Here is a 25,330-nt window from a genome sequence, read left to right as displayed (position 1 = left end):
CATACCAGTAAGACTTTTAAGTTACTTTCACCCCTGCCCATATGAGTGCTATAACTACTGGGCTAAAAGTTATAAGGTGGATAGCAGCAGCCCCACCACTGTTTTGAATGGGACCCAGTCTGGTAGGCAGCCTTCGAGCATGCCGACCAGCCTGGGCCCCATATGTGACTTAGGTGGACTACCTATCTTCCCCTGGCTCATGGATTCCTCTGGGGCTTAGGTTAGAGATAGGCTTCCTGGTGCCTAGAGGGAGACCACAGTGTGCATGCTCAGAAGAATAAACTTAGGTGCAGATGGAACTTTTACCCTGAAAATTTAGTCACAGAGTGACCTACAGGGTTTGGCAGTTTCGTGGATTGCAGTGGAGCCTAAAACTGGAACTTTGGCATCTAAGTAGCTCTGTGGGTCTGAGTCTGAGAGCCACATTCTGATCTTGATAAAACCTATAACGTCCGTCACACTAGATATGTACAGTACTATAATATTGTCATGCTTTAGAAATGCATTACAAATGCTGCACAACACAAGACAGTTACACAAAGTCCCACTGAAATGGGTCAGAGTGGATACAATTTAGGTAAAATTATCTTAAAACATTAAAAATGAGAGATTACTATAGATAATTCTGATCTAATCAAGAAATGGTTCAATCAAGAATTAATTAGCACTCAGAGATAAAACTTGGGAATATACAATATTAAACAAAATACAGAGCTCTTGGAAAGGTATTCAGAGTGTCACCGCTAAAGAAGAGCTCTGTGTAGCTCAAAAGCTTGTCTCTTTCACAAACAGAAGTTGGTCCAATAAAAGATATTACCTCGCCCACCTTGTCTCGCTAATTACACAATACTGTTTATTTTCTGGACTGAAATGTGTTCTAGCCCCATTGTAAGGCAAATGCAGTATCCATCAGGGAATTGCACTGTGCAATAATATTTTTAGAAAGATCATACTATGCTTAAGCTATTGTAAGAGCTGTAGCAACAATTTGCAATGTAGCTCATTATCTCTGTGTTTCTGAACCCTAGGTTCACTTCATAAATTATAATATCACTTGACAGAAATTAGAAGCCAGACTGCTAAATGTATTTGCCTAAAGATACAGATAAATGCTTTTTTGAAAATCCACCAGGCACCTAAATACTTTTTTAAACTTTTGTCCCTAGGGCCAGAATCTCATACATACTAGGACTCCTTTGCATTGGTCTGGCCCTGAGGATTCCCTTTTTGCAAAGGGAAATTTCTGGAGATCACAGAGCTGGCATTGCAGCTCTACTCCTCCTTCCTGGCCCCGAGAGCAAGTAGTATGTCCAAGGAAAAGAACATGTGGATGCAGTGTTCCTATGATCCCCAGAAACTGTAATGGCCCTGTGGCAATGGGTAGTCTGACCAGGTAGTAATTTGTAATTCCTAACAGTGGTAATGTGGACACTTAATGTAGGAAATGAAAACTTGTTTCTAAGTTGCTTTACATTTGGTAAGAATTCCAGTGTATAAACAAAACATGTATGGCTAAATCCTGGCAGTACATCAGGAAGCCAGCACAGTTTGGGTAGCAGTGAGGGTAATGGAAGTTGTAGCTGCTCGGAACTTTAATGTAGGAGCCTAGATACATATCCAGAAGACTGTTTTGGCATCCAGGTTTGAAAATATTGGCCTTCATTATATCAGTATGTTTTGAAAAATAAAGAAAAATAAAATGAATAAAGATACAACACTCTAGTTCACATATATTTAAAAGTTGTAAAACAAGGGTAGGAGCTGGTTTAAACAATTTTTCATTAGGTTTCTCAGACTTGCTATTGTCACGTTCCTGTAAAGTGGATGCCTCCAAGACGAGGCTATCCGACTAAACAAGTGGCAGTTTCCTTCTAATTCTTCTAGCAATCTAGTATAATTAAAGGTAGAATCTGGAATCAATTTAGGTCACTTCATTGTATTGGGAGTAGATGATGTCAGGTCTGGAGTTTGGAATATAGGCAGGTCACCTCTCTTAAATTCCTGGGCCTTTCAAAACCTTTAAGTTTCAAATGTACTAATATACATTTTGCTTCTCTTCCTTTTGGTATATACACAACACTTTTCTTTGATTTCCATATGCATTAAACAACAAGACTCTCTCCCATAATTTAAAAAAAATTACCCCAAAAGCAGGGCAAAATAAAATAAATTGTACTTATCCAAATCAAGAATTCGTAGAAAATTGGATTAAAGATTTGGCTGCTAGTGCTGGTTGCTTGGGAGTTTCTTCTCTTTGCTTTCTATATTCCTACACTTCCATAAATGTAACTACATAATAGAAGTATGTATCTTATTACTGTATTTACTTGTATTTTTACTTTCCTATTATATTTATTCTTACCCTCTTATTTTACCTACTTTTTTATTTAATTCTTATTTTTAACTGATTATTAACTTGTAGCTATCTTTTGTATGTAACTTTCTCATTTTGTTACATTTTTATATTATCTCACTCTCTCTCTCAGAAGTCTTGCTCTTATATGAGAGAAGAAAAAGGTAGGACCCAAATTCTGCCTCTTTACTCTCATTGAGTACTCTTATTCTGTGAGAAGTCCTATGAAATAATTGGGCCGAATCACCCCATCCTGTTGTAAGACACATGGAGGAAGGGATTTGGGGAAAAGATATATCTGCAACAATTCTCTTGCTGAGATCCCTCCACAATTTTCCATTGGGAGAGGATGGGTTTTCCATGTGCCCCATGCAGAAACCATGCAAATTAAGGAATCTGTAGGAAATACAGAGCCATAGGGAAAAAGACTTGTGCTTCCACAGCTGCTCTGGACCCCAGCAAACCATCTCCTCCCAGTGCTGGTGCTAGCCCATTAGGGGCCCTAAGCAGGAATAATTAATAGGGGGCCCCCTTGAGCTGTTTGGGGCCCTAAGCAATTGCTTAATCTGCTTATGCTTAACGTCAGCTCTGTTCCTCCCATCCCTGGCACTACAACTTCATTGATGCGATGCAACCAATAACTCTCTCTGCCACAGCTGTTCCTAGGAGCCATGGAAGGAGACTCCATGGAAGAAAGAATATAACCCTAAGATATATTATCTTTTCCAGGTAAGCTTCACAGGGCTGGAGGGAGACACTGTCCATCCTCCCAGCCTGCGAATTCCTGCCTTCAGCTCAACCAATCTCTGTCCCCTCCTCTACTGTGGACCAAGGACCCATGGAGTTTCTTCCATGGGGTTGGGGGAGAAGAGAGAGAAAAACTGTGACATGGAAGTGGCAGACCCTGGGATGGGGACAGCTGCATGCAGATCTCAGTGGGTGATGAACCCACCCAACAGAATTACTTACAGAGTGAAGAATTATTTCATGTGAGCAAAAGTGGCAGAATCTGGCTCTCACTGCATCAGAAGTTAACAGACCCTAACATTTCCTCCAAAAGTTGTATAAAGTTTTCACATCTTCTGTTTTATTGGAAAGAGATTCACTCCTGTGTAGATGGCCAGCACAAGGCATAAAATCATAAGCAGGGGCAGATGTAGCCTCATAATTCAACGGATGCACTATATTAAACTGCTGAGAGGGCACCGACGACCTGCAGCAGCATCCTCCATCCTGGCACCGGAATCCTAATGCTAGCCTGGTGTGGTGGGGAGACCCCAGGGTGGAGGAGGGGTTAGAAACGGAGTCCACCCCACTCTTACCCTGCAGTGGCGGCTCCTGTTCTGCGGAGCTGGGCCCTACTCCCTGCTCCTGCCATTGTGACCTGGCATCTGGGGCTACAGCGCCAGGCAGGTTTGGCAGAGGGGCAGCTCTGGGGGGCGTGGACAGGAGTAAGGGGAGGCGCAAGGTAAAAAGTTTGGGGACCAGTTCTCTAAGATAAAATATTTTGGGGCCTTCCCCCCCACAACACAATAATTAATAAGGGCCCTCTTGAGCAGCTTAATCCTTCACAATAGGGCTTCTGTGACTCAATTATGGTATAATTGACAAGTCTAAGGACTTTGACTTACTCAGTTTCAAGCTTCAGTATTTTTGACTAGCTTCCTCATATTTTTTTTTTTAATTTCTTCTTTATGAACTACCCAGCCAGTATGGGCCTCTAGAAACCCTTAATTCAGCCCATCTTCAATCCCATTAGCATCAAGTACCTTGAATACAGAGGGTCTAATCATCCTGTGTCATGTGCACCAGCATCCTGCATGCATGTGAAGCAAAAGATTGAAGTTAAATATAGTATTCGACATAGACAATGATAACAGATATTAACCGTGATCATTATAAAAATGAAATACATGAGGGCTTCCAAGGGAAGGCTTGAATTGAACATTATAAAAATGCCAATGTTCCAGCAAAATAGTGCAGCTAACACATTTCTACTTATTTAGGCAATTATTATAAAATATTTGACATAAATTCTGCAACCTCAACAGAAATAATCACAGTCTCTATCTTTCATTTCTATGCTGCATTTCCTGTAATCATTTATATTTTTAATAACTAACATTTTGACCATTCTTTTAGTTATTTTAAAACATAGAATGATAGTCATAATTTTAAATTGAAATTAACCTTGTTTATTCTTTCATTTCAAACACCTAAAAAGTCACTTCCAACTACAGTCCTTTGTCTCAATATAGGGCACAAGGGCAAAATCCCAAATTATTAACATTTTACAATTTTTCTGTGCTTGGGATTTCAATATAACATTATTTGAGTAGTAAGTAACTCCCTTTATCAATCAGCTGCATAAAGTTTAGAATCTATTTTCTGTGTTCTTTCTTGCTTCTGATGGGTTTGTCTTGCTCCAGGGACTCATTGTTTCGATGTATGAACACAAACACAGACGAATAAGGATGGCTGACAAGTTTTGTGTATCCTTCTAAGCAGAATGTTAATATTCTTCAAAATACAAAACTCCTCAAAAGCGCAGGCACAAAAACAATGGTCATTATTGCACCTGCCTCAGGGAATCCTGCTATGGCTGAAAAAATATTTGACATTCAGTATCAGTCATCTGGGTGCAACAGGAAATGTTAAGTTTAAGTGGGGCAGATGAGCTTGTGGAACTGTAGACCATCCCCTAATATTCAAGGATACGTGAGGAGATGGTTTAGTCTTATGGGTTTAATCAAAGAAGCAAGTTTTGCTCCTTTAAAGGAAACTCATTTTTAGCTCAAGATTCTTACCTCATTGATGGTTATGATGACAACTGATGTTTAGGCAAGAATCAAGCCAGAAACCGAAGCAAGTTATGAGGAAATCTGCCTCAGCTGAACATCATCGAAGTTGAGGATTTTAAGAGATCTGATAGAATTGTATAGCTCATGTTCTTTTTTGGCTCTGTGTTTTGAGGTCAGTAATGTCCTTTAAATGGTGTTGAAAGGTCTGTCTGTTTGTTTGCGACAGGGAAGCCTGGCTGTTTAAAAATAGCCAGAGCTTCGCGAACCAGCTGAGCGGCGGAGAACCAGCTGAGCAGCGGGGACAGCAGAGCAGCTCACAGCAGGAGTTTGCCTGGGAGTTCGCCTGGAGGGAGCCCAGTGAGGCTTACGTCTTGCAAACTGCTCTGAGGAAGCTCGTAGTAGGAAGGTGATATGGAAGGGGGGGGTTCAGCTGTTGTGACCTGCACTGGATGTGCCATGTTTGTCTTTCTTCCACAGGACAGAAGCGACTTTGTCTGTACAAAGTGCAAGCTGGTCTCCATATTGGAAGAGAAGATTGAAGGTCTGGAGCAACAAATAACAACCCTGCGTTGCATACGGGAAACGGAGGATTTTCTGGACAAAACTCAGGATAGGCTTCTAGGGGCACAAAGCTCTACAGATATAGAGCAGGTTGCACAGAGGAGCCAAGAGGCCAGTGAAGAAGCTTGGCGACATGTGACCTCCAGAAGAGGTAAGCGGAATGTCCGGGTTCCAGTAACACAGACACAGGTAACTAACCGCTTTCATGTTCTCTCCACAGGTATCGTTGCGGAGAGTGGACCAGATGATATGTCTGGGGCGAGAAAGCAGAAGGAGACTCCGCTGGTTGGAAGGCATGAGATGCGATGTCCTGAGGTTGGGAGTTCCACAACCACCACTCCCAAGAGGAGAAGGCGGGTGGTGGTGGTCGGGGACTCTCTCCTCCGGGGGACTGAGTCATCTATCTGCCGCCCTGACCGGGAAAACCGAGAAGTCTGCTGCTTGCCAGGGGCTAAGATTCGCGATGTGACGGAGAGACTGCCGAGACTCATCAAGCCCTCGGATCGCTACCCCTTCCTGCTTCTCCACGTGGGCACCAATGATACTGCCAAGAATGACCTTGAGCGGATCACTGCGGACTATGTGGCTCTAGGAAGAAGGATAAAGGAGTTGGAGGCACAAGTGGTGTTCTCGTCCATCCTCCCCGTGGAAGGAAAAGGCCTAGGTAGGGAGCGTCGAATCGTGGAAGTCAACGAATGGCTACGCAGGTGGTGTCGGAGAGAAGGCTTTGGTTTCTTTGACCATGGGATGGTGTTCCATGAAGGAGGAGTGCTGGGCAGAGACGGGCTCCATCTTACGAAGAGAGGGAAGAGCATCTTTGCCAGCAGGCTGGCTAACCTAGTGAGGAGGGCTTTAAACTAGGTTCACCGGGGGAAGGAGACCAAAGCCCTGAGGTAAGTGGGAAAGCGGGATACCGGGAGGAAGCACAGGCAGGAATGTCTGTGAGGGGAGGGCTCCTGCCTCATACTGGGAATGAGGGGCGATCAACAGGTTATCTCAAGTGCTTATATACAAATGCACAAAGCCTTGGAAACAAGCAGGGAGAACTGGAGGTCCTGGTGATGTCAAGGAACTATGACGTGATCGGAATAACAGAGACTTGGTGGGATAACTCACATGACTGGAGTACTGTCATGGATGGTTATAAACTGTTCAGGAAGGACAGGCAGGGCAGAAAAGGTGGGGGAGTAGCACTGTATGTAAGGGAGCAGTATGACTGCTCAGAGCTCCGGTACGAAACTGCAGAAAAACCTGAGTGTCTCTGGATTAAGTTTAGAAGTGTGTGCAACAAGAGTGATGTAGTGGTGGGAGTCTGCTATAGACCACCGGACCAGGGGGATGAGGTGGATGAGGCTTTCTTCCGGCAGCTCGCAGAAGCTACTAGATCGCATGCCCTGATTCTCATGGGTGACTTTAATTTTCCTGATATCTGCTGGGAGAGCAATACAGCGGTGCATAGACAATCCAGGAAGTTTTTGGAAAGCGTAGGGGACAATTTCCTGGCGCAAGTGCTAGAGGAGCCAACTGGGGGGGGCGCTTTTCTTGACCTGCTGCTCACAAACCGGGTAGAATTAGTGGGGGAAGCAAAAGTGGATGGGAATCTGGGAGGCAGTGACCATGAGTTGGTTGAGTTCAGGATCCTGACGCAGGGAAGAAAGGTAAGCAGCAGGATATGGACCCTGGACTTCAGGAAAGCAGACTTCGACTCCCTCAGGGAACAGATGGCCAGGATCCCCTGGGGGACTAACTTGAAGGGGAAAGGAGTCCAGGAGAGCTGGCTGTATTTCAAGGAATCCCTGTTGAGGTTACAGGGACAAACCATCCCAATGAGTCGAAAGAATAGTAAATATGGCAGGCGACCAGCTTGGCTTAATGGTGAAATCCTAGCGGATCTTAAACATAAAAAAGAAGCTTACAAGAAGTGGAAGGTTGGACATATGACCAGGGAAGAGTATAAAAATATTGCTCGGGCATGTAGGAATGTTATCAGGAGGGCCAAATCGCACCTGGAGCTGCAGCTAGCCAGAGATGTCAAGAGTAACAAGAAGGGTTTCTTCAGGTATGTTGGCAACAAGAAGAAAGCCAAGGAATGTGTGGGCCCCTTACTGAATGAGGGAGGCAACCTAGTGACAGAGGATGTGGAAAAAGCTAATGTACTCAATGCTTTTTTTGCCTCTGTTTTCACTAACAAGGCCAGCTCCCAGACTGCTGCGCTGGGCATCACAACATGGGGAAGAGATGGCCAGCCCTCTGTGGAGATAGAGGCGGTTAGGGACTATTTAGAAAAGCTGGACGTGCACAAGTCCATGGGGCCGGACGAGTTGCATCCGAGAGTGCTGAAGGAATTGGCGGCTGTGATTGCAGAGCCACTGGCCATTATCTTTGAAAACTCGTGGCGAACCGGGGAAGTCCCGGATGACTGGAAAAAGGCTAATGTAGTGCCAATCTTTAAAAAAGGGAAGAAGGAAGATCCTGGGAACTACAGGCCAGTCAGCCTCACCTCAGTCCCTGGAAAAATCATGGAGCAGGTCCTCAAAGAATCAATCCTGAAGCACTTGCATGAGAGGAAAGTGATCAGGAACAGCCAGCATGGATTCACCAAGGGAAGGTCATGCCTGACTAATCTAATCGCCTTTTATGATGAGATTACTGGTTCTGTGGATGAAGGGAAAGCAGTGGATGTATTGTTTCTTGACTTTAGCAAAGCTTTTGACACGGTCTCCCACAGTATTCTTGTCAGCAAGTTAAGGAAGTATGGGCTGGATGAATGCACTATAAGGTGGATAGAAAGCTGGCTAGATTGTCGGGCTCAACGGGTAGTGATCAATGGCTCCATGTCTAGTTGGCAGCCGGTATCAAGTGGAGTGCCCCAAGGGTCGGTCCTGGGGCCGGTTTTATTCAATATCTTCATAAATGATCTGGAGGATGGTGTGGATTGCACTCTCAGCAAATTTGCGGATGATACTAAACTGGGAGGAGTGGTAGATACGCTGGAGGGGAGGGATAGGATACAGAAGGACCTAGACCAATTGGAAGATTGGGCCAAAAGGAATCTGATGAGGTTCAATAAGGATAAGTGCAGGGTCCTGCACTTAGGACGGAAGAACCCAATGCACAACTACAGACTAGGGACCGAATGGCTAGGCAGCAGTTCTGCGGAAAAGGACCTAGGGGTGACAGTGGACGAGAAGCTGGATATGAGTCAGCAGTGTGCCCTTGTTGCCAAGAAGGCCAATGGCATTTTGGGATGTATAAGTAGGGGCATAGCGAGCAGATCGAGGGACGTGATCGTTCCCCTCTATTCGACATTGGTGAGGCCTCATCTGGAGTACTGTGTCCAGTTTTGGGCCCCACACTTCAAGAAGGATGTGGATAAATTGGAGAGAGTCCAGCGAAGGGCAACAAAAATGATTAGGGGACTGGAACACATGACTTATGAGGAGAGGCTGAGGAAGCTGGGATTGTTTAGCCTGCAGAAGAGAAGAATGAGGGGGGATTTGATAGCTGCTTTCAACTACCTGAAAGGGGGTTCCAAAGAGGATGGCTCTAGACTGTTCTCAATGGTAGCAGATGACAGAACGAGGAGTAATGGTCTCAAGTTGCAGTGGGGGAGGTTTAGATTGGATATTAGGAAAAACTTTTTCACTAAGAGGGTGGTGAAACACTGGAATGCGTTACCTAGGGAGGTGGTAGAATCTCCTTCCTTCGAAGTTTTTAAGGTCAGGCTTGACAAAGCCCTGGCTGGGATAATTTAACTGGGAATTGGTCCTGCTTTGAGCAGGGGGTTGGACTAGATGACCTTCTGGGGTCCCTTCCAACCCTGATATTCTATGATTCTATGATTCTATGAAAGAATTTCAAACGATTTTACTCTAAATGAGAACCTGAAAGAATAGACACTTATGGCAATATATAAGTGAAAAGAGGAAAAAGGAAATTTCCTGTATTAACCTTGGGCCAAATCCTGAGGTCCTTATTCAGGTCCATGCTGTGCCAGTGATGTTTCAGTAGTGCTCCCTAATGATTTCAATAGGGACTTCTGTTTAAAATTTGATGATATGATCTGGTCCTTAGTTTTTACTCAGTCTTTATTCAGACGACCTCCCACTGAACAGCCAAACTCTGTTCATGTTATTCAAATTAATAGTTCTATTGAACTCAATTGGAATTAACATGGTAGTCAAAAGGAGGAGGATTTGGTTAAGGAAATAAAGGTCTGATTTTCAGAACTGCTGAGCACTCACAACTCCAAATGAAGACTTGTCTCATATGAATTCAATGCAAGTTGTAAAGAGCAGGAAGTTGCAAACAGATATTGTAATACACTGCCAGAACTCTTAAGCTAAGTCCCAAACCTGGCTGAGATAACATGGAGGCCTAATACACTTTATTACACAAGTATCCCATATGCTGTTGAAATTAAGGTATTCAAGTTATTCAGAATGAAGCAGACTTTTTGCCCAAAAGAGTACTTCAAGGTTTAAACAACGTTTAATCTCTACTTTTTACAATATATGGGCCAAATCCTGAGATCCTTATTTACTTAGTCCTTACTCAGACAAACTCCTATGGCAGTCTATACAAACTATACATTGGCTTGGATACCATCTAGCAAATTTGATTTTTTCTTCTTCTTTTGTTAAGTATCTGGTATATACATTATAGGATGGCAAGATTTTTTTAACATTTCATTAGCTTTAACAATATAAATATATTATAAATTAATTAATGGTCATCTGCTCTGAGCCTGCTGTGGACCTATTACTGGGCTAAATGAGGTAGCAGATATGTATTTTAAAGGGACTGTTAAAGAAAACCAGAAGGCAGATGAACAAATGAAAGGTAAAGATGCTATAAAAATACCCATCTTTCTAGTTACAAGTGAGGAAACAGAAGTGATATTTCTTATCCTGCAAAAGACCATTGAAATATAGAAATGCAGGAAAATATCCTCAGCTGCAGGAGAGATTAAACAGCTCACCCACAAAGAAGAAAAAGGATAACAGTACATTTTAAACCTGCGTAGCTGTGTGCTGGCAAGGACACAGACAACTGTTATCTTCAAGAAATATAAACAGCAGTTACACAGCAGCATTATTGCCAATCCCAAGCATTTAAATGTTATGGATCAGGCTGCCTCAAAATCACGAAAATGATTTAAAAAAATCATGATTTTGAAAACAGAATATATTTTGAGTTGCCTTCTCGTTTCTGAGCATTCAGGGTGCACTTGAGTCACATTTTCAAGCATTTCTCCAAAACCATGAGGGCTAGAAACTTACTTTTTTTAAAAAATGAAAGCTGAAATTCTCCCCCCAATCACATGCCTCCAGGATCTGCAGTTTAAAAGAAACACACCAGCCAATGTGAGATCCAAGATGAAATCATAAGCACTGACAACACCGTGGCAGTGAACAACCAGCTCAAAATATTTTTTTAAACTAAAATGTAGAAAAAAATATTTAGAGAAAATTTTTTTTGAGGGGGTGGGGGAAAAAGAGCAACAGAGGAAGGAGCAGTGGAACTTTTTTTCAGAAATACCTCCTACATCCTTTTCATCTTAGTCATGAATTAAAAGGCAAGTTAAAAATCTTTTAATTCATAAACAAAGTCACATTATCAAGGTTAAAAGAAGGTTTTCTTGAATAGCTGATGCTGTTTTCTAGTGAACATGAGAATATTAACTCATATGATCACAGCCACCACTCCCAGGAGGAAATGTAGGGTAGTGGTGGTTGGTGACTGTCTTCTGAGGCGGGTGGAGGCACTCATCTGTTGGCCTGACATGGCATCCTGGGAGGTATGCTGCCTGCCAGGGGCCTGTATCCAAAATGTTACAGAGGGATTGTCAAGGATCATCCGGCCATCTGACTACTACCCCATGCTACTCATCCATGTTGGCACTAATGATACTGCAAGATATGACCCTGAGTAGATCAGAAGTGACTACAGGGATCTGGGAGTAAGGAACTGGGGACGCAGGTGTGTTCTCCTCAATCCTTCTGGGCAAGGATGGGGCCCAGGCAGAGACAGATGCATCCTGGAAGTGAATGCTTGTCTGCAAGCATATTGTATTACACAACTGGAATATTAGTATAGAAGGGTACAGTTTGCTCAGGAAGGATAGACAGGGAAAAAAAGGAAGCAGGCATTGCCTTACGTATCAAAAATGTGTATACTTGGACTGACTGCCTGGACTGAAGTTGAAAAGGAAATCAGAGACAGACTTGTTGAATGTCTCTGGGTAAGTATAAAAGGGGTAAAAAAAAACCAGGGTGATGCCATAGTAGGGGTCTACCACGGACCACCTAACCAGGAAAAAGTGGTGGATGAGGCTTTTTATAAACAACAAACAAAATCATCCAAAGCACAGGTCTTGATGGTGATGGGGGACTTCAACTACCCAGACATAGAATCATAGGACTGGAAGGGACCTTGAGAGGCCATCTAGTCCAGTTCCCTGCACTCATGGCAGGACTAAGTATTATCTAGACCATTCCTGACAGGTGTTTGTCTAGCCTGTTATTAAAAATCTCCAATGATGGAGATTCCACAGCCTCCCTAGACAATTCATTCCAGTGCTTAACCACCCTGACAGGAAGTTTTTCCTAATGTCCAACCTAAATCTCCCTTGCTGCAATTTAAGCCCATTGCTTCTTGTTCTATCCTCAGAGGTTAAGAAGAACAATACTTCTCCCTCTTCCTTGTAACAACCTTTTATGTCTTCTCTTTTTCAGACTAAACAAACCCATTTTTTTCAATCTTCCCTCATAGGTCATGTTTTCTAGACCTTAATAATTTTTGTTGCTCTTCTATGAACTTTCTCCAATTTGTCCACACCTTACATGACATGTAGTGCCCAGAATTGGACACAATGCTCCAGTTGAGGCCTAATCAGGGCACAGTTGAGTGAAAGAATTATTTCTTGTGTCTTGCTTACAATACTCCTGCTAATGCATCCCAGAATGATGATCACATTTTTTGCAACAGCGTTACACTGTTGACTCATATTTAGCTTGTGGTCCACTATGACCCTCAAATCCCTTTCCACAGTACTTCCTAGGCAGTCATTTCCCATTTTGTATGTGTGCAACTGGTTGTTCCTTCCTTAATGGAGTACTTTGCACTTGACCTTATTGAATTTCATCCTATTTACTTCAGACCATTTTTCCAATTTCTCCAGATCATTTTGAATTTTAATCCTATCCTCCAAAGCTCTTTCAACCCCTCCCAGCTTGGTATCGTCTGCAAACGTTATAAGTGTACTCTCTATGCCATTATCTAAATCATTGATAAAGATATTGAACAGAACTGGACCCAGAACTGATCCCTGTGGGACCCCACTTGATATACCCTTCCAGCATGACTGTGAACCACTGATAACTACTCACTGGGAATGGTTTTCCAATCAGTTTTGCACCCACCTTATAGTAGCTCCATCTAGGTTGATTTTCCCTAGTTTGTTTATGAGAAGGTCATGCAAGACAGTTTCAAAAGCTTTACTAAAGTCAAGATATACCATGTCTACTGCTTCACCCCATCCACAAAGCTTGTTACCCTGTCTGTCATAAATATAAAGGGAAGGGTAAACTCCTTTGAAATCCCTCCTGGCCAGGGGAAAGCTCCTCTCACCTGTAAAGGGTTAAGAAGCTAAAGGTAACCTCGCTGGCACCTGACCAAAATGACCAATGAGGAGACAAGATACTTTCAAAAGCTGGGAGGAGGGAGAGAAACAAAGGGTCTGTGTGTCTGTCTATATTCTGTCTTTGCCGGGGATAGACCAGGAATGGAGTCTTAGAACTTTTAGTAAGTAATCTAGCTAGGTACGTGTTAGATTATGATTTCTTTAAATGGCTGAGAAAAGAACTGTGCTGAATAGAATAACTATTTCTGTCTGTGTATCTTTTTTGTAACTTCAGGTTTTGCCTAGAGGGGTTCTCTATGTTTTGAATCTAATTACCCTGTAAGGTATCTACCATCCTGATTTTACAGGGGGGATTTCTTTATTTCTGTTTACTTCTATTTTTATTAAAAGTCTTCTTGTAAGAAAACTGAATGCTTTTTCATTGTTCTCAGATCCAAGGGTTTGGGTCTGTGGTCACCTATGCAAATTGGTGAGGCTTTTTATCTAACATTTCCCAGGAAAGAGGGGGGTGCAAGTGTTGGGAGGATTGTTCATTGTTCTTAAGATCCAAGGGTCTGGGTCTGTAGTCACCTAGGCAAATTGGTGAGGCTTTTTACCGAATCTTGTCCAGGAAGTGGGGTGCAAGGTTTTGGGAAGTATTTTTGGGGGAAAGACGCGACCACACAGCTCTTCCCCAGTAACCAGTATTAGTTTGGTGGTGGTAGCGGCCAATCCAAGGACAAAGGGTAGAATATTTTGTACCTTGGGGAAGTTTTGACCTAAGCTGGTAAAGATAAGCTTAGGAGGTTTTTCATGCAGGTCCCCACATCTGTACCCTAGAGTTCAGAGTGGGGGAGGAACCTTGACACTGTCAAAGAAAGCTATCAGGTTGGTTTGACACGATTTATTCTTGACAAATCCATGCTGACTGTTACTTATCACCTTATTATCTTCTAGATGTTTGCAAACTGATTGCTTAATTATTTGCTCCATTATCTTTCCTGGTACAGAAGTTAAGCTGACCGGTCTGTAATTCCTGAGGTTGTCCTTATTTCCCTTTTTATAGATTGGCACTATATTTGCTCTTTTCCAGTCTTCTGGAATCTCTCCCGTCTTCCATGACTTTTCAGAGATAATTGCTAATGGCTCAGATATATCCTCAGTCAGCTCCTTGAGTATTCTAGGATGCATTTCATCAGGCCCTGGTGACCTGAAGACATCTAATTTGACTAAGTAATTTTTAACTTGTTCTTTTCCTATTTTAGCCTCTGATCCTACCTTATTTTCACTGGCATTCACTATGTTAAATGTCCAATCACTACCAACCTTCTTGGTGAAAACCAAAACAAAGAAATCATTAAGCACCTCTGCCATTTTCACATTTCCACATCTGTTGGGAAAATGACACATCAGGGCACAGACTATCCAACATGTTCTTGAAATGTATTGGAGACAATTTTTTATTTCAGAAGTTGAGTCCCCCCAAGTGCTGTAAGGCAGTGACTTTGGGAAGTTCTAGCAGAGGTGATTCCACCATGTCCTAGGAAAGAGGGGGTACTATTCATTCTCTCTGTGGTGCAGGCGACCAAGTGCCAGCTCATGCCGAAGCCCCAGGTCAATTCACTTGTATATTAGTATAGATCAAAGTAATTGTTAAATGTGTAAGTGTAGTTGGTGTTTAAACTTCATGAAAACTAATGGGATGTTACATGCATTGTCTCCTGTTATAATGTAATAGCAAACATTTACATTGTGTATACCCCTGTAAATAAATAACCCATCAAGCAAGAAGGAAGCCAGTGGAACGCAAATGAAGAACTTTAACAGAAAAGTACTAACTTCAAAGCAAGTGGTCATTGTGTGTAATGAAAGAAAAGCCCTTGTGGGTAGTGACCCTGTCAGCTTGTTTTCTGTGAGAAGAAACTATAAGAATGGATTCAAGGAAAGATCCTGCATCTCTGGATTCTTTGGACTCTTACAAGGAAGTGAACTAGATGCAAAGCAGAGCTCTCCAGAGACAATCTGAGTACCCTGAAAAGACTTTTGGGAAACTTGGCAATTTATTACACCGTGGCCACCATTTGGATTCACCTGTACATATATTTTACCTGCTTTAACCTCTCAATAACTCTCATTCATTTTTCTTAGCTAATAAACATATAATTAGTTTACTATAGAATTGGCTGCCAAAATTGTCTTTGGTGTAAGATCATAGAATCACAGAACTGGAAGGGACCTCGAGAGGCCATCTAGTCCAGTCCCCTGCACTCAAGGCAGGACTGAGTATTATCTAGACCATCCCTGACAGGTGTTTGTCCAACCTGCTCTTAAAAATCTTCAATGATGGAGATTCCACAACCTACCTAGGCAATTTATTCCAGTGCTTAACCATTCTGACAGTTAGGAAGTTTTTCCTAATGTCCAACCTAAACTCTCCTTTCTGCAATTTAAGCCCATTGCTTCTTGCCCTATCTTCAGAGGTTAAGAAGAACAGTTTTTCTCCCTCCTCCTTGTAACTACCTTTTATGTACTTGAAAACTGTTATCATGTCCCCTCACAGTCTTTTCTTCTCCATATCTGGAGTACCAATTGATCTGGGGTAAGTAACTGGTCTCTTGGAACTGGGAGCAACCTGATATGGTGTGATTTTTGGTTTAGTGACCCTTTATCACAAAGTTCAGTTTGTCTGAGTGGAATGATAGACTGGAGAGTCTGAGGGAACTGTTGGTCACTTCATGGTAAGACTGGTATAGTGATCCAGGAGTTCATATTTGTTACTGGCTTGGTGAAATCTAATTATAGAATACACCACCAGTTTGGGATATCTGCCCTGTTTTCTGACAGTCTGTCCTAAGGTAGGCACTCACATTTGTGAGCCACTCCAGACAGTATGACCTTCTCCACCTGTCAAGGTAGAGGACATAACATGGTCCACAATGTCAATTTTTAAGTATAATTTTATGATACTCCAATGTTAAGAATCAGGAATTTTGTAGCATATCAAAACAGATATCTAAAGCAAGAAAATACTTTGTTTCCAAAAGAAAAATCAAAGTAAAATAAATAAGAGCTCAAAATAAACTACATACTCTATCTGTGCACATGAATATTATCATTTTGCTTATGTTATTATGCATAAGCTACTTTTGCCAAGGACTACTTACTTTGCTCCGCTATTAATATCACTGCAACTTGTGATGCAATAACTCCCACCCATTTCTGAGAACAGTGCAGGCAGTTTATCTGTTAACTCACAGGCTGCTAGCTGCCTTTATAAAAAGTTCTTCCAGTTTTGCATACTTCCTCATTGAGCTAGTTTCACTGCAAAGATGAAGAAGCTCATTTACTTAGTCTTGTTTAAGACAGCTCTGCTTGCTTTTACAAATGTTTCTGCACTTGCAGATGAACATACAGAGCATGTTAAAGAAGGCAAAGCTATTGATGCTTGTCCTATAAAGCTCAAAACCAATGGGGAATGTGAAGAAGGAGAGGAATGTCCATATCAGATAAACCTGCCTCCGATGACCATCCAGTTACCCAAGCAGTTCAGACTGATTGAGAAGACTCTCAAAGAAGTACAAAATCTTAAAGATGTAGTAAACAAATTGAAGAAATCTTGCCAAGACTGCAAGTTGCAGGCAGATGACAACCAAGAAAAAGATAGTACTGAATTTCTGGCACCTAATACAGAAGTCCCAACAGAAAACAGTAAGATACAAGATAACAGAGTAAAGGAATTACAGAGCAAAGTTAATAAACTGTCAGCCAGTTTGAAGAATGCAAAGAATCGGATCCACTCACTGCAGGGTCATCTGGAAAAAATAAGCCTCATCAACATGGACAACGTAGAAAGTTATGTCGACAGCAAAGTAGCAAATCTGACATATGTTGTGAACAATTTGGATGACAGATGTTCTTCTAAGTGTCCAGTCATACAATCAAGTCCTGGTAAGTAAAGCTATATTTATAAATTTTCTGTATTCTGTAGAATTATTTAATAGAACAATTTAAACATATTTTACCACAAATACCTTTCCTATCATCTTCACAAATTAAAAAGCATTATAAAATTCACTCTTATTGTGGCCAGGAAGGACTTGCTGGAAGATATTAAGTGCTTTCAACTCCTGTGGGAGTTGCAGGTACTCAGTACCTCTCAGGATTTGACTCTAACATAGTACTTAAAATGTAGCCCTCCGAAGGGAACATTTATTTTAACATTTGTTCAGCAGATATGCATATTGTATTTACTCATATTCGCATACTGCTGCCATAGCAATTCAGAGCCCAAATATTAAGATGGAAATGAAATTCCTTTATATATTTAAATTTTATTTTACATTGTATTCAAAAGAAAATATCCACTTTAATTCTGCATTACACTGAAAACTGAACAACTATTTTTGGCTTGGATGTTTTTTCACATTTTTGAGGGATTAGGGGAAGGGAATGAGAAAGATCTGGCCCTAAGATTTCAATACTTTTACTATCTGACTTTCATAATGAAAGACTGGAAAAAGAAACATCTAAAAATATCCTGGAATTGTTGTAAAATGGCCTGGAAAGTGTTAGCTAACAACAAAGGAATCTAGTGGAAGGTGTAAGTTGTATAGATGGATAACAAAATCATTATTTACCATAGCTACACGTACATGTAAGGCTTGGCTAAAAATCTAATCAGTATTAATGCTTCTCAAATGGAAGGCACACAGCGCTATTTTAGCAATAGTGGAATATTGGCAAGAATCTAATATATGAACAATGTAAAATGAGACAATAATGTGGGAGTTTGGGGATTTATTTCCTTTTAAATACCATGCTGTGAGGGACTTATTTTTTTATCTTTTTAAAAATCCTGTTATGATTATTAAAAGAAAAAGAAATGGAATTGGTAGATTATATCATGTTAACCTTTACTTTTGCAAAATTAATATGATTAGCATTTTAATTTTTACATTGTCTATATGTAATTATAATTTTGATATTACATTTAAGGATTTTTAGAAGTAAGAGGCATTCACAAAAGTGTATTCTGCCATCCAGATACCATACATAAAAAGAAAAGGGTTCTCTAGTGATTAAAACAACAACAGGTCACTGCACTAAATTTTTGAGCCACAAAACTGCTTACCAATCCTCCAAGCTAAAAAAAGTATGACGTATAAAATTAGAGACAGGTCTTTTGTCTATCGGAAGGCATACCTGCAGGACCTGCCCTCCTTCACTCCCATCTACAATACTAGTCTATTTAAAGAATATCAGAGAAAACTGCAGATAGTACAATGAATGCACTGCTGAAATTCTGAAAAACAAGATCAGCAAAAGCACAAACAGGACACAAGAACAACTTTATTTAATAGCAATGTCTTTACTAGATACCAGTAATCAAATGTCATGCTTCAGGTATAAGATAGTCACAGAGGTCAGGAAGGAACTTTTCCTACCCATTATGTACAACTCTCCATGATTGGGTAGGTGCATTCTAAATTCTCATCACCACCACCACCACCACCTTTTTCTGAAACATCAGTTTTGGTCACTAGCGCAGGCCAGGCCAGTCTTGTGTTACTATATTCTTGTGTTACTATAACACATGTGGAAAAGGTAACTGATGCTAAGTAATGTTCAACCTACAGTCTAAATCCAGGCAGGTAAAAATATTAATACATAGCATTTATATATAACAAACAGTCCAACAGTGATAGTGAAAATGTTATGGTAATATGTGCATTATGAAACTAGAAAGGATGACAACTAGTTTTCGCTCATAGGACCGAATCCTGACTTCAGTATAGTCAATGGCAAAACTATTATTGACTTAAGTAGGAGTAGGGTTGGATCCATAGGAGATGTTTAATTGAGACAGACACTCTTTGTTCACATTTATTCTGAAACTTAGGCCACTTACCATCTTATCCAAAGTCCATTGAAGTAAATGGGAGTCTTCCCATTGTCTTCAATAGGCTTTGGATGAGGCCCTAGTTAAGAGCCTAAATATGGATTTAGATCCTTAACTTTAGGTACTCAAGTTTGAAATTGTTGTCTCTAGTCTCTGGATGTTAAAAAGAAAGTTTTATCTATCAGAAATCTTCCATGTCTCCAGTTGATATGTGGATGAAAGTAAAACAAAGAAAACCATTAATAACTATTATTATTTTCATGAGTTAGGGTTGACCACAAAACTCAAGAGTGGAGGAGAATAAATAAGTCACTTATGTAATCCTAGAATATCCTTGAGTAACATTGGCATCCCTATTCTATGTAATTAACTCCCGTGTTAAATTCTGTCTCATATATAACATATGTACATTCCATAGCAGCATTAGTATCAACCACAAAGTTAAGGTTACACTGAGATTTGAACCCAATAAAAGAATAAGATTTCTCTTCCACACTTTAAAGATTGAATTTAGTCTCCTCATTTGACAAAATAACTCTTCAAAATAACCTGTTCAGTATTGTGTCCAGTTCTAGGCACCATGATTTCAGGAAGGATGTGGACAAATTAGAGAAAGTCCAGAGAAGAGCAACAAAAATGATTAAAGATGTAGAAAATATGGTTTATGAGGAAAAATTGGGTTTGTTTAGTATGGAGAAGAGAAGATTGAGGGGGGACATGATAACAATTTTCAAGTACATCAAAGACTGTTACAAGGAGGAGGGTGGAAAAATTATTCTCTTTAACTTCTGAGAATAAGACAAGAAGCAATGGGCTTAAACTGCAGCAAGGGAGGTTTAGGCTGGACATTAGGAAAAACTTCCTATCTGTCAGGGTGGTTAAGCACTGAAACAAATTGCCCAGGGAGGTTGTGGAATCTCTGTCATTGCAGGTTTTTAAGAACATGTTAGATGAACCCATCAGGGATGGTCTAGTTATTACTTAGTCCTACCTGGGTACAGGGAACTGGACTAGATGATGCTTCCAGTCCTACAGTTCTACTGTTCTATGATTCAATAGAACAATTTATTCTCTCTGTAATTTCTTAAATAAAATAGTTACTAACTTTTGCAGAGAAAATAATTATAAAATGCTCTCTTTCTGAAGTTTTTCCTCATTTCCTCTTAATAAGCAGTTATTATTATTAATAACATTTGTATTTTTCCAGTGGTGATATACAATTAAAATGTAATCAAACACACCCATGCATTTAAATGAAATTATAGTAGGAATAAACATTCTCAAAATAGTTTCCAACACTTAAAACACTTCCTCTGAAAGACATCAATGAAATATTGTTATGTTAATGAACATATTTTGTTGTGGAACATGAAGTTCTAGGAATGTGTCATTTGCAGCATATCCTGTGAAAACTCTTGAGCACAGCATCAGTATTAAAGTGGTTATAGATGGATTTCTAATCTTCAGGAAACACCTGGAAAACATGTTTTGTATAAAATAAATTATTGATAGGAAGACGAGTTACGCAAATGGATAGGCATACTGACTATTTCTTTATTATGAAGTCAGCAATTCTACATGCACAGGAAAGCACTGTCACTTTTCTAGCTACATCTTTCTAGGGATCATAGAATTGGCATAAAATTACTAGTTTCCTCCTATTTCCTAAAGTATTGTAAATAACTGACCACTGACATATGAAAAATTCCCATTGTCTAGACTAACAGCCAATACTAAGAGCCATCTTTAAGTCATCCTGATATGAAATAAACTTCTCATATGACATACTATAGCATGAAAGGTAGTGAATTATAGACATTAATATGACAAAGTACAATGAATATATTCCACAAGAGGAGCAAATTCTACAATACATAAGAGAAAATTAAGGTATAGTTGAATACATGAGTTAAAAAGCATTTGAAATAATAGAATGGAAATATTAGGCCAAATTCACCACTGAAATATGCCACCATTAGCTCATGGAAAAGAGTTCCAATAATGGAAAGTATACAGAGGGGGCCAACTTCGGCTGAAAATAGCAAACAACTTCACTGAGTGAAAAGGGAAGAGGGGAAGAGGCCAGCCCAGTGAAAAGTGGGCAATATTGGCCAGAAATGCAGTGTTGCCAAGGTGGCTGCGTAGCCATCTGATGCAACAGGCTCCTGGTGGTGGATACCTATGGAGTAGCCCTGATGGGAATAAAAGATGCCCATACTTACCAGAATTCTGACTGCAGAAACACTATTTGACCTCTGGAGAGATAAGTCATCCCACAGGATGCAACCCTCAGGGTATGTGTTTTGCACCTCCTTGAACCAGTTTTGTGGAATTTAACTCATTATTCTTTATGGATATACATGCAAGAAATAAGCAACAAGACAATTTAATGGAGCTATGTAGCATTTTTAGATCAACATTAATAATTTGTATTGTTTTTGCATTCATTAATAAATAAGAAAAATAGGAGAGAGAACTTCCAGGCAAGATACTGCTAAAAGTGCTGAAGAGTATACACGGTGTATTTAAAATGTAATTTTTTATATTACCATAGTCTGGAATGCTTGATGTGGTTTACTAGATATTAAAAAATATTAAATAAAAGACTGTCCGTACTAATACTATCTATTTTCCCCCTAGTTATACAACTAATGCAGAGAGACTGTGCTGATCATTACACAGCAGGTAGAAGGCGTAATGGAATCTACAGAGTTATTCCTGATCCAAAAAATAATAGCTTTGAGGTTTACTGTGACATGGAATCAATGGGAGGTGGCTGGACAGTGCTACAGATGCGTCTAGATGGTAGCATTAACTTCAACAGAACATGGAATGACTACAAAAATGGCTTTGGAAATCTCAGCAGGGAGTTTTGGCTGGGGAATGATAAAATTCATCTCCTGACCAAAAGCAAAGATATGCAGCTGAGAATTGAGCTTGAAGATTTCAATGGTCTTCGAGAGTATGCGAAATATGAACAGTTCTATGTAGCCAATGAATATCTCAAGTACCGTCTAAGTGTCAGTGGCTACAGTGGTACAGCCGGAGATGCCCTGCACTTCAGTAAACATTACAACCACGATCAAAAATTCTTCAGTACTCCGGACAAAGACAATGATAAGTATCCATCAGGAAATTGTGGGGCTTACTACAGCTCTGGCTGGTGGTTTGATAAATGTTTGTCTGCCAACCTAAACGGCAAATACTATCACAAAAAATACAAAGGTATTCGCAACGGGATTTTCTGGGGCACGTGGCATGATGTTTCTAATGATCTTCCAAATGGTTATAGGCAAGCTTTTAAACAGGTAAAAATGATGATCAGACCCAAAGCCTTTGTGCCATAAATCAGCATCCTCCGCTGTAACCAGTTTGTAATGGTCATACTAAAAACATCATACTTATTCAGTATCATATTCAAAATACAAATATTGGAGTATTTTAATATTCAATTCTAATATAATCCTTCCAAGATGAAAGAAAGTATCTCAACATAAAATGTTTATTGATCCCCCTCCATGCCCTATAAAGACAGTTTTAATGCTTCAGAGTAGCTGTTGCTAAAACTTCAGCATTGCTAAATTCTGAATTTGAAGGCATTGATTTTAATGTTTCAGTTGTACTTTTACTATCCGCAGCATACCAGGTTTCTACAATCTACAACTTTTAAAAACTTCTACAAAGGTAGCTGAATGAAAACCCATATTTTTTGCCTGAAAATATCTCGCAAACATTTCTGATTACATGTAACCACTTAGGATGAAACTCAGTATCTGCTTATCTGGATCTCATTATATCATCTGTGCCTTCATAAACATTACAAATATATGATCACAACACCACCACAAACTAAGAAAGTGGTATCCTATTTTAAAATGACTGAGGCAGAGATCACCTAATTTGCTCAAAGTCAAAAAGCAACATTGGACACAGAGTCAGGAATTGAAAACAGATTTTCTGAGTTCCCAGTCCATCCCCTTGATCAAAAGACCATCCAACCAAGTATAGTTGCAGAGTTGAACAAAAGGAAATGGAAAGGGTGTGTAGACTAAGTATGGAGTGAAACAGCACCTCCACAGGATGTTTTCCCCCAAGCTGTTTGCTTCGAGACCACGCTTTTTGCTTCTTTGATGAAGGAAAGTCAACAGCTCCACAGCTTGTCAGAGAGCTATGCTAGCAGGACTGGAGCAGGAAGCATCAGAAAGGATTGAGTTCTTGTATTACTGCCTCCAGATCTACAGAAATGGAGTTTGGTTCCCTTACAGCCTAAAACCGCGTGGTTTCACACCCAAATCTCCCTTCCTCTGCATCCTCTATTCAAGGTGAACTTTATGAGATTGCAAGGATTCAAACTTAATTTTTTTTAACTTGTCAGAATTTTTTATTTATCACCAGGGAAAAGATTATGTAGAAAAACACACACCCAAATATAAAATCAAAGTAGGGTTTCCCCCCAATGAATGACTTTTATACAATGAACAGAAGGGAAGCAGAGATTTTCTTGTTATTGTTGTTCTGAAGTGTAAGAAATAAAATGTAACAGACGTTCAAACATTTCATGAATTACAAACCAAAGAGACTTTCCAAATCATAATGAATACTGTACATAGTGAATTTAAATTTGATAAGATTAAGGCTTTGTCTGTACTTAGACAGGTTATACTGGCTCTCAGAACTAAGTAAGTTATAGTGGGACAAAGACTTTTTGCTGGTATAACTGCATCTACAGTAAGGCTTTTCCTGGCATAGCTACATCAGTCAGGAGTATGACTTTTTCACACCTAACCAACATAGCTATGCCAGCAAAACTTTTAAGCGTAGTCAGGTCCAATACTTACAAACATGACATTTACTACTTTTCGATATACCAAACTGAATTGTGCATTAGTGATTTATGTACAATGATCTATGGTGACAATGACCAAATTATAAGATATTAATATATTTTAAAGGAATTATAAATATTTTGATGAGAAATGTCATTTGCTTTATTATGTTTTCATTTTAAAAGATGGATGGAAGATTTTAATACTATCCGATGTATACTCTTTGCTCGAGAACACATTTTGAAGTTACATTGTATTTCAGGATAAAAAGGAATTATTTAAACAAAAAAAAGTTTTTGATGCACTGGCTAGAAGAGCGATTTTTAGTAGAATATTATTGTATTTAATCACTTGGTATAAAGTGCACTAACTGTTCCTAAACAATGAAAAAGAAATGTATTTGGAAACTTATTACTCAGCTAATTTGTTACAAGTGAAACTGACCTTTGTTTCTTGTTTAATGATCCTTTTTTTAAAATATAGACATTTAAAAATCAGAATACTATTTATATTATTTACAGGATTCTTGACATGTTGTTAAAGGGAAAAAATCAGTCTAATGTTGATATTTTCAAAGCTGGATACTGCCTTCCTAGAACTAGTGGGCTGGATTCTCCAATTATTCACATTAGTTTTATACAAGTGTAACTTCAGTGATTTCAATGGCGTTACTCTCAATTTACACTGGTATGAATAAAGGCTAATTCACACCCATTATGTCCATACGGCTGTTATAGTACCTGTTTGAAAGGTTCCTTGATCTGAATCCTCGAACACAGTATCTCACAAATTATTCCTTTGATGTTCTATAACAATTCAATCACTGATGAAACAGACTGCAGTAAGCGAACTCAGAATGGCCAACTGTTGACAAAAGGGCTGTGGAATTTTACACAGCTGACTATGGGTACCTTCCAGCTATGGAGGTGCAGTCTATGGACACTACAGGCGAGCACATAATACCAATGGCTGAATTCTCAGACATCAATGTCAGGTTACTCATATACTGCTGCAGAACGATTGGGTCCCAGACCCTGTAGTTTTCATAGGCTGCATCTCCATATTAAAGATAAGGCAGCTGTAAACTGATCTGTTTTTAAATTATGTGAGATCTTTGGGCTCATGTACAGCTGTTAACATGATCCTTGACTGGACAAAGTTTAGCATCTCTGAATTAAAGCATTTAAAAAAGAAATCTTATACAACCTAAACACTCTCTTTCTCTACACATGGGCTTAATAATGCAAAGTATGTCTTTCAATTTAC

The 25,330-nt window shown here is 39.9% G+C and overlaps 2 protein-coding genes across 6 annotated transcripts in view; one reads left to right on the top strand and one right to left on the bottom strand.

Annotated features, from left to right (window-relative positions):
- The window catches only part of CCDC146 (coiled-coil domain containing 146), a 124,685-nt gene that overhangs the window by 62,508 nt on the left and 36,847 nt on the right, over positions 1-25,330 (bottom strand). The window lies entirely within an intron of this gene.
- Positions 16,636-25,304, top strand: FGL2 (fibrinogen like 2). The gene is made up of 2 exons (XM_084642079.1): positions 16,636-17,287; positions 21,879-25,304. Exons 1-2 carry the CDS (start codon positions 16,669-16,671, stop codon positions 22,583-22,585), a joined length of 1,326 nt encoding a protein of 441 aa, XP_084498205.1. The 5' UTR covers positions 16,636-16,668; the 3' UTR covers positions 22,586-25,304.

The sequence above is a fragment of the Lepidochelys olivacea genome (assembly GCF_965140295.1).
Source record: "Lepidochelys olivacea isolate rLepOli2 genome assembly, chromosome: 1".
Taxonomy (NCBI): Eukaryota; Metazoa; Chordata; order Testudines; family Cheloniidae; genus Lepidochelys; species Lepidochelys olivacea.
Note: the sequence above shows the minus strand (reverse complement) of the source record. Positions and strands in the feature narration are given on the sequence as shown.

What these genes read in the sequence shown, in the direction of transcription:
- FGL2 (XM_084642079.1), top strand. Translation starts at nt 16,669, where the DNA reads ATGAAGAAGCTCATTTACTTAGTCTTGTTTAAGACAGCTCTGCTTGCT. An exon ending in AGTCATACAATCAAGTCCTG is followed by an intron (nt 17,288 to 21,878) that starts GTAAGTAAAGCT and finishes TTTTCCCCCTAG; the next exon opens with TTATACAACTAATGCAGAGA.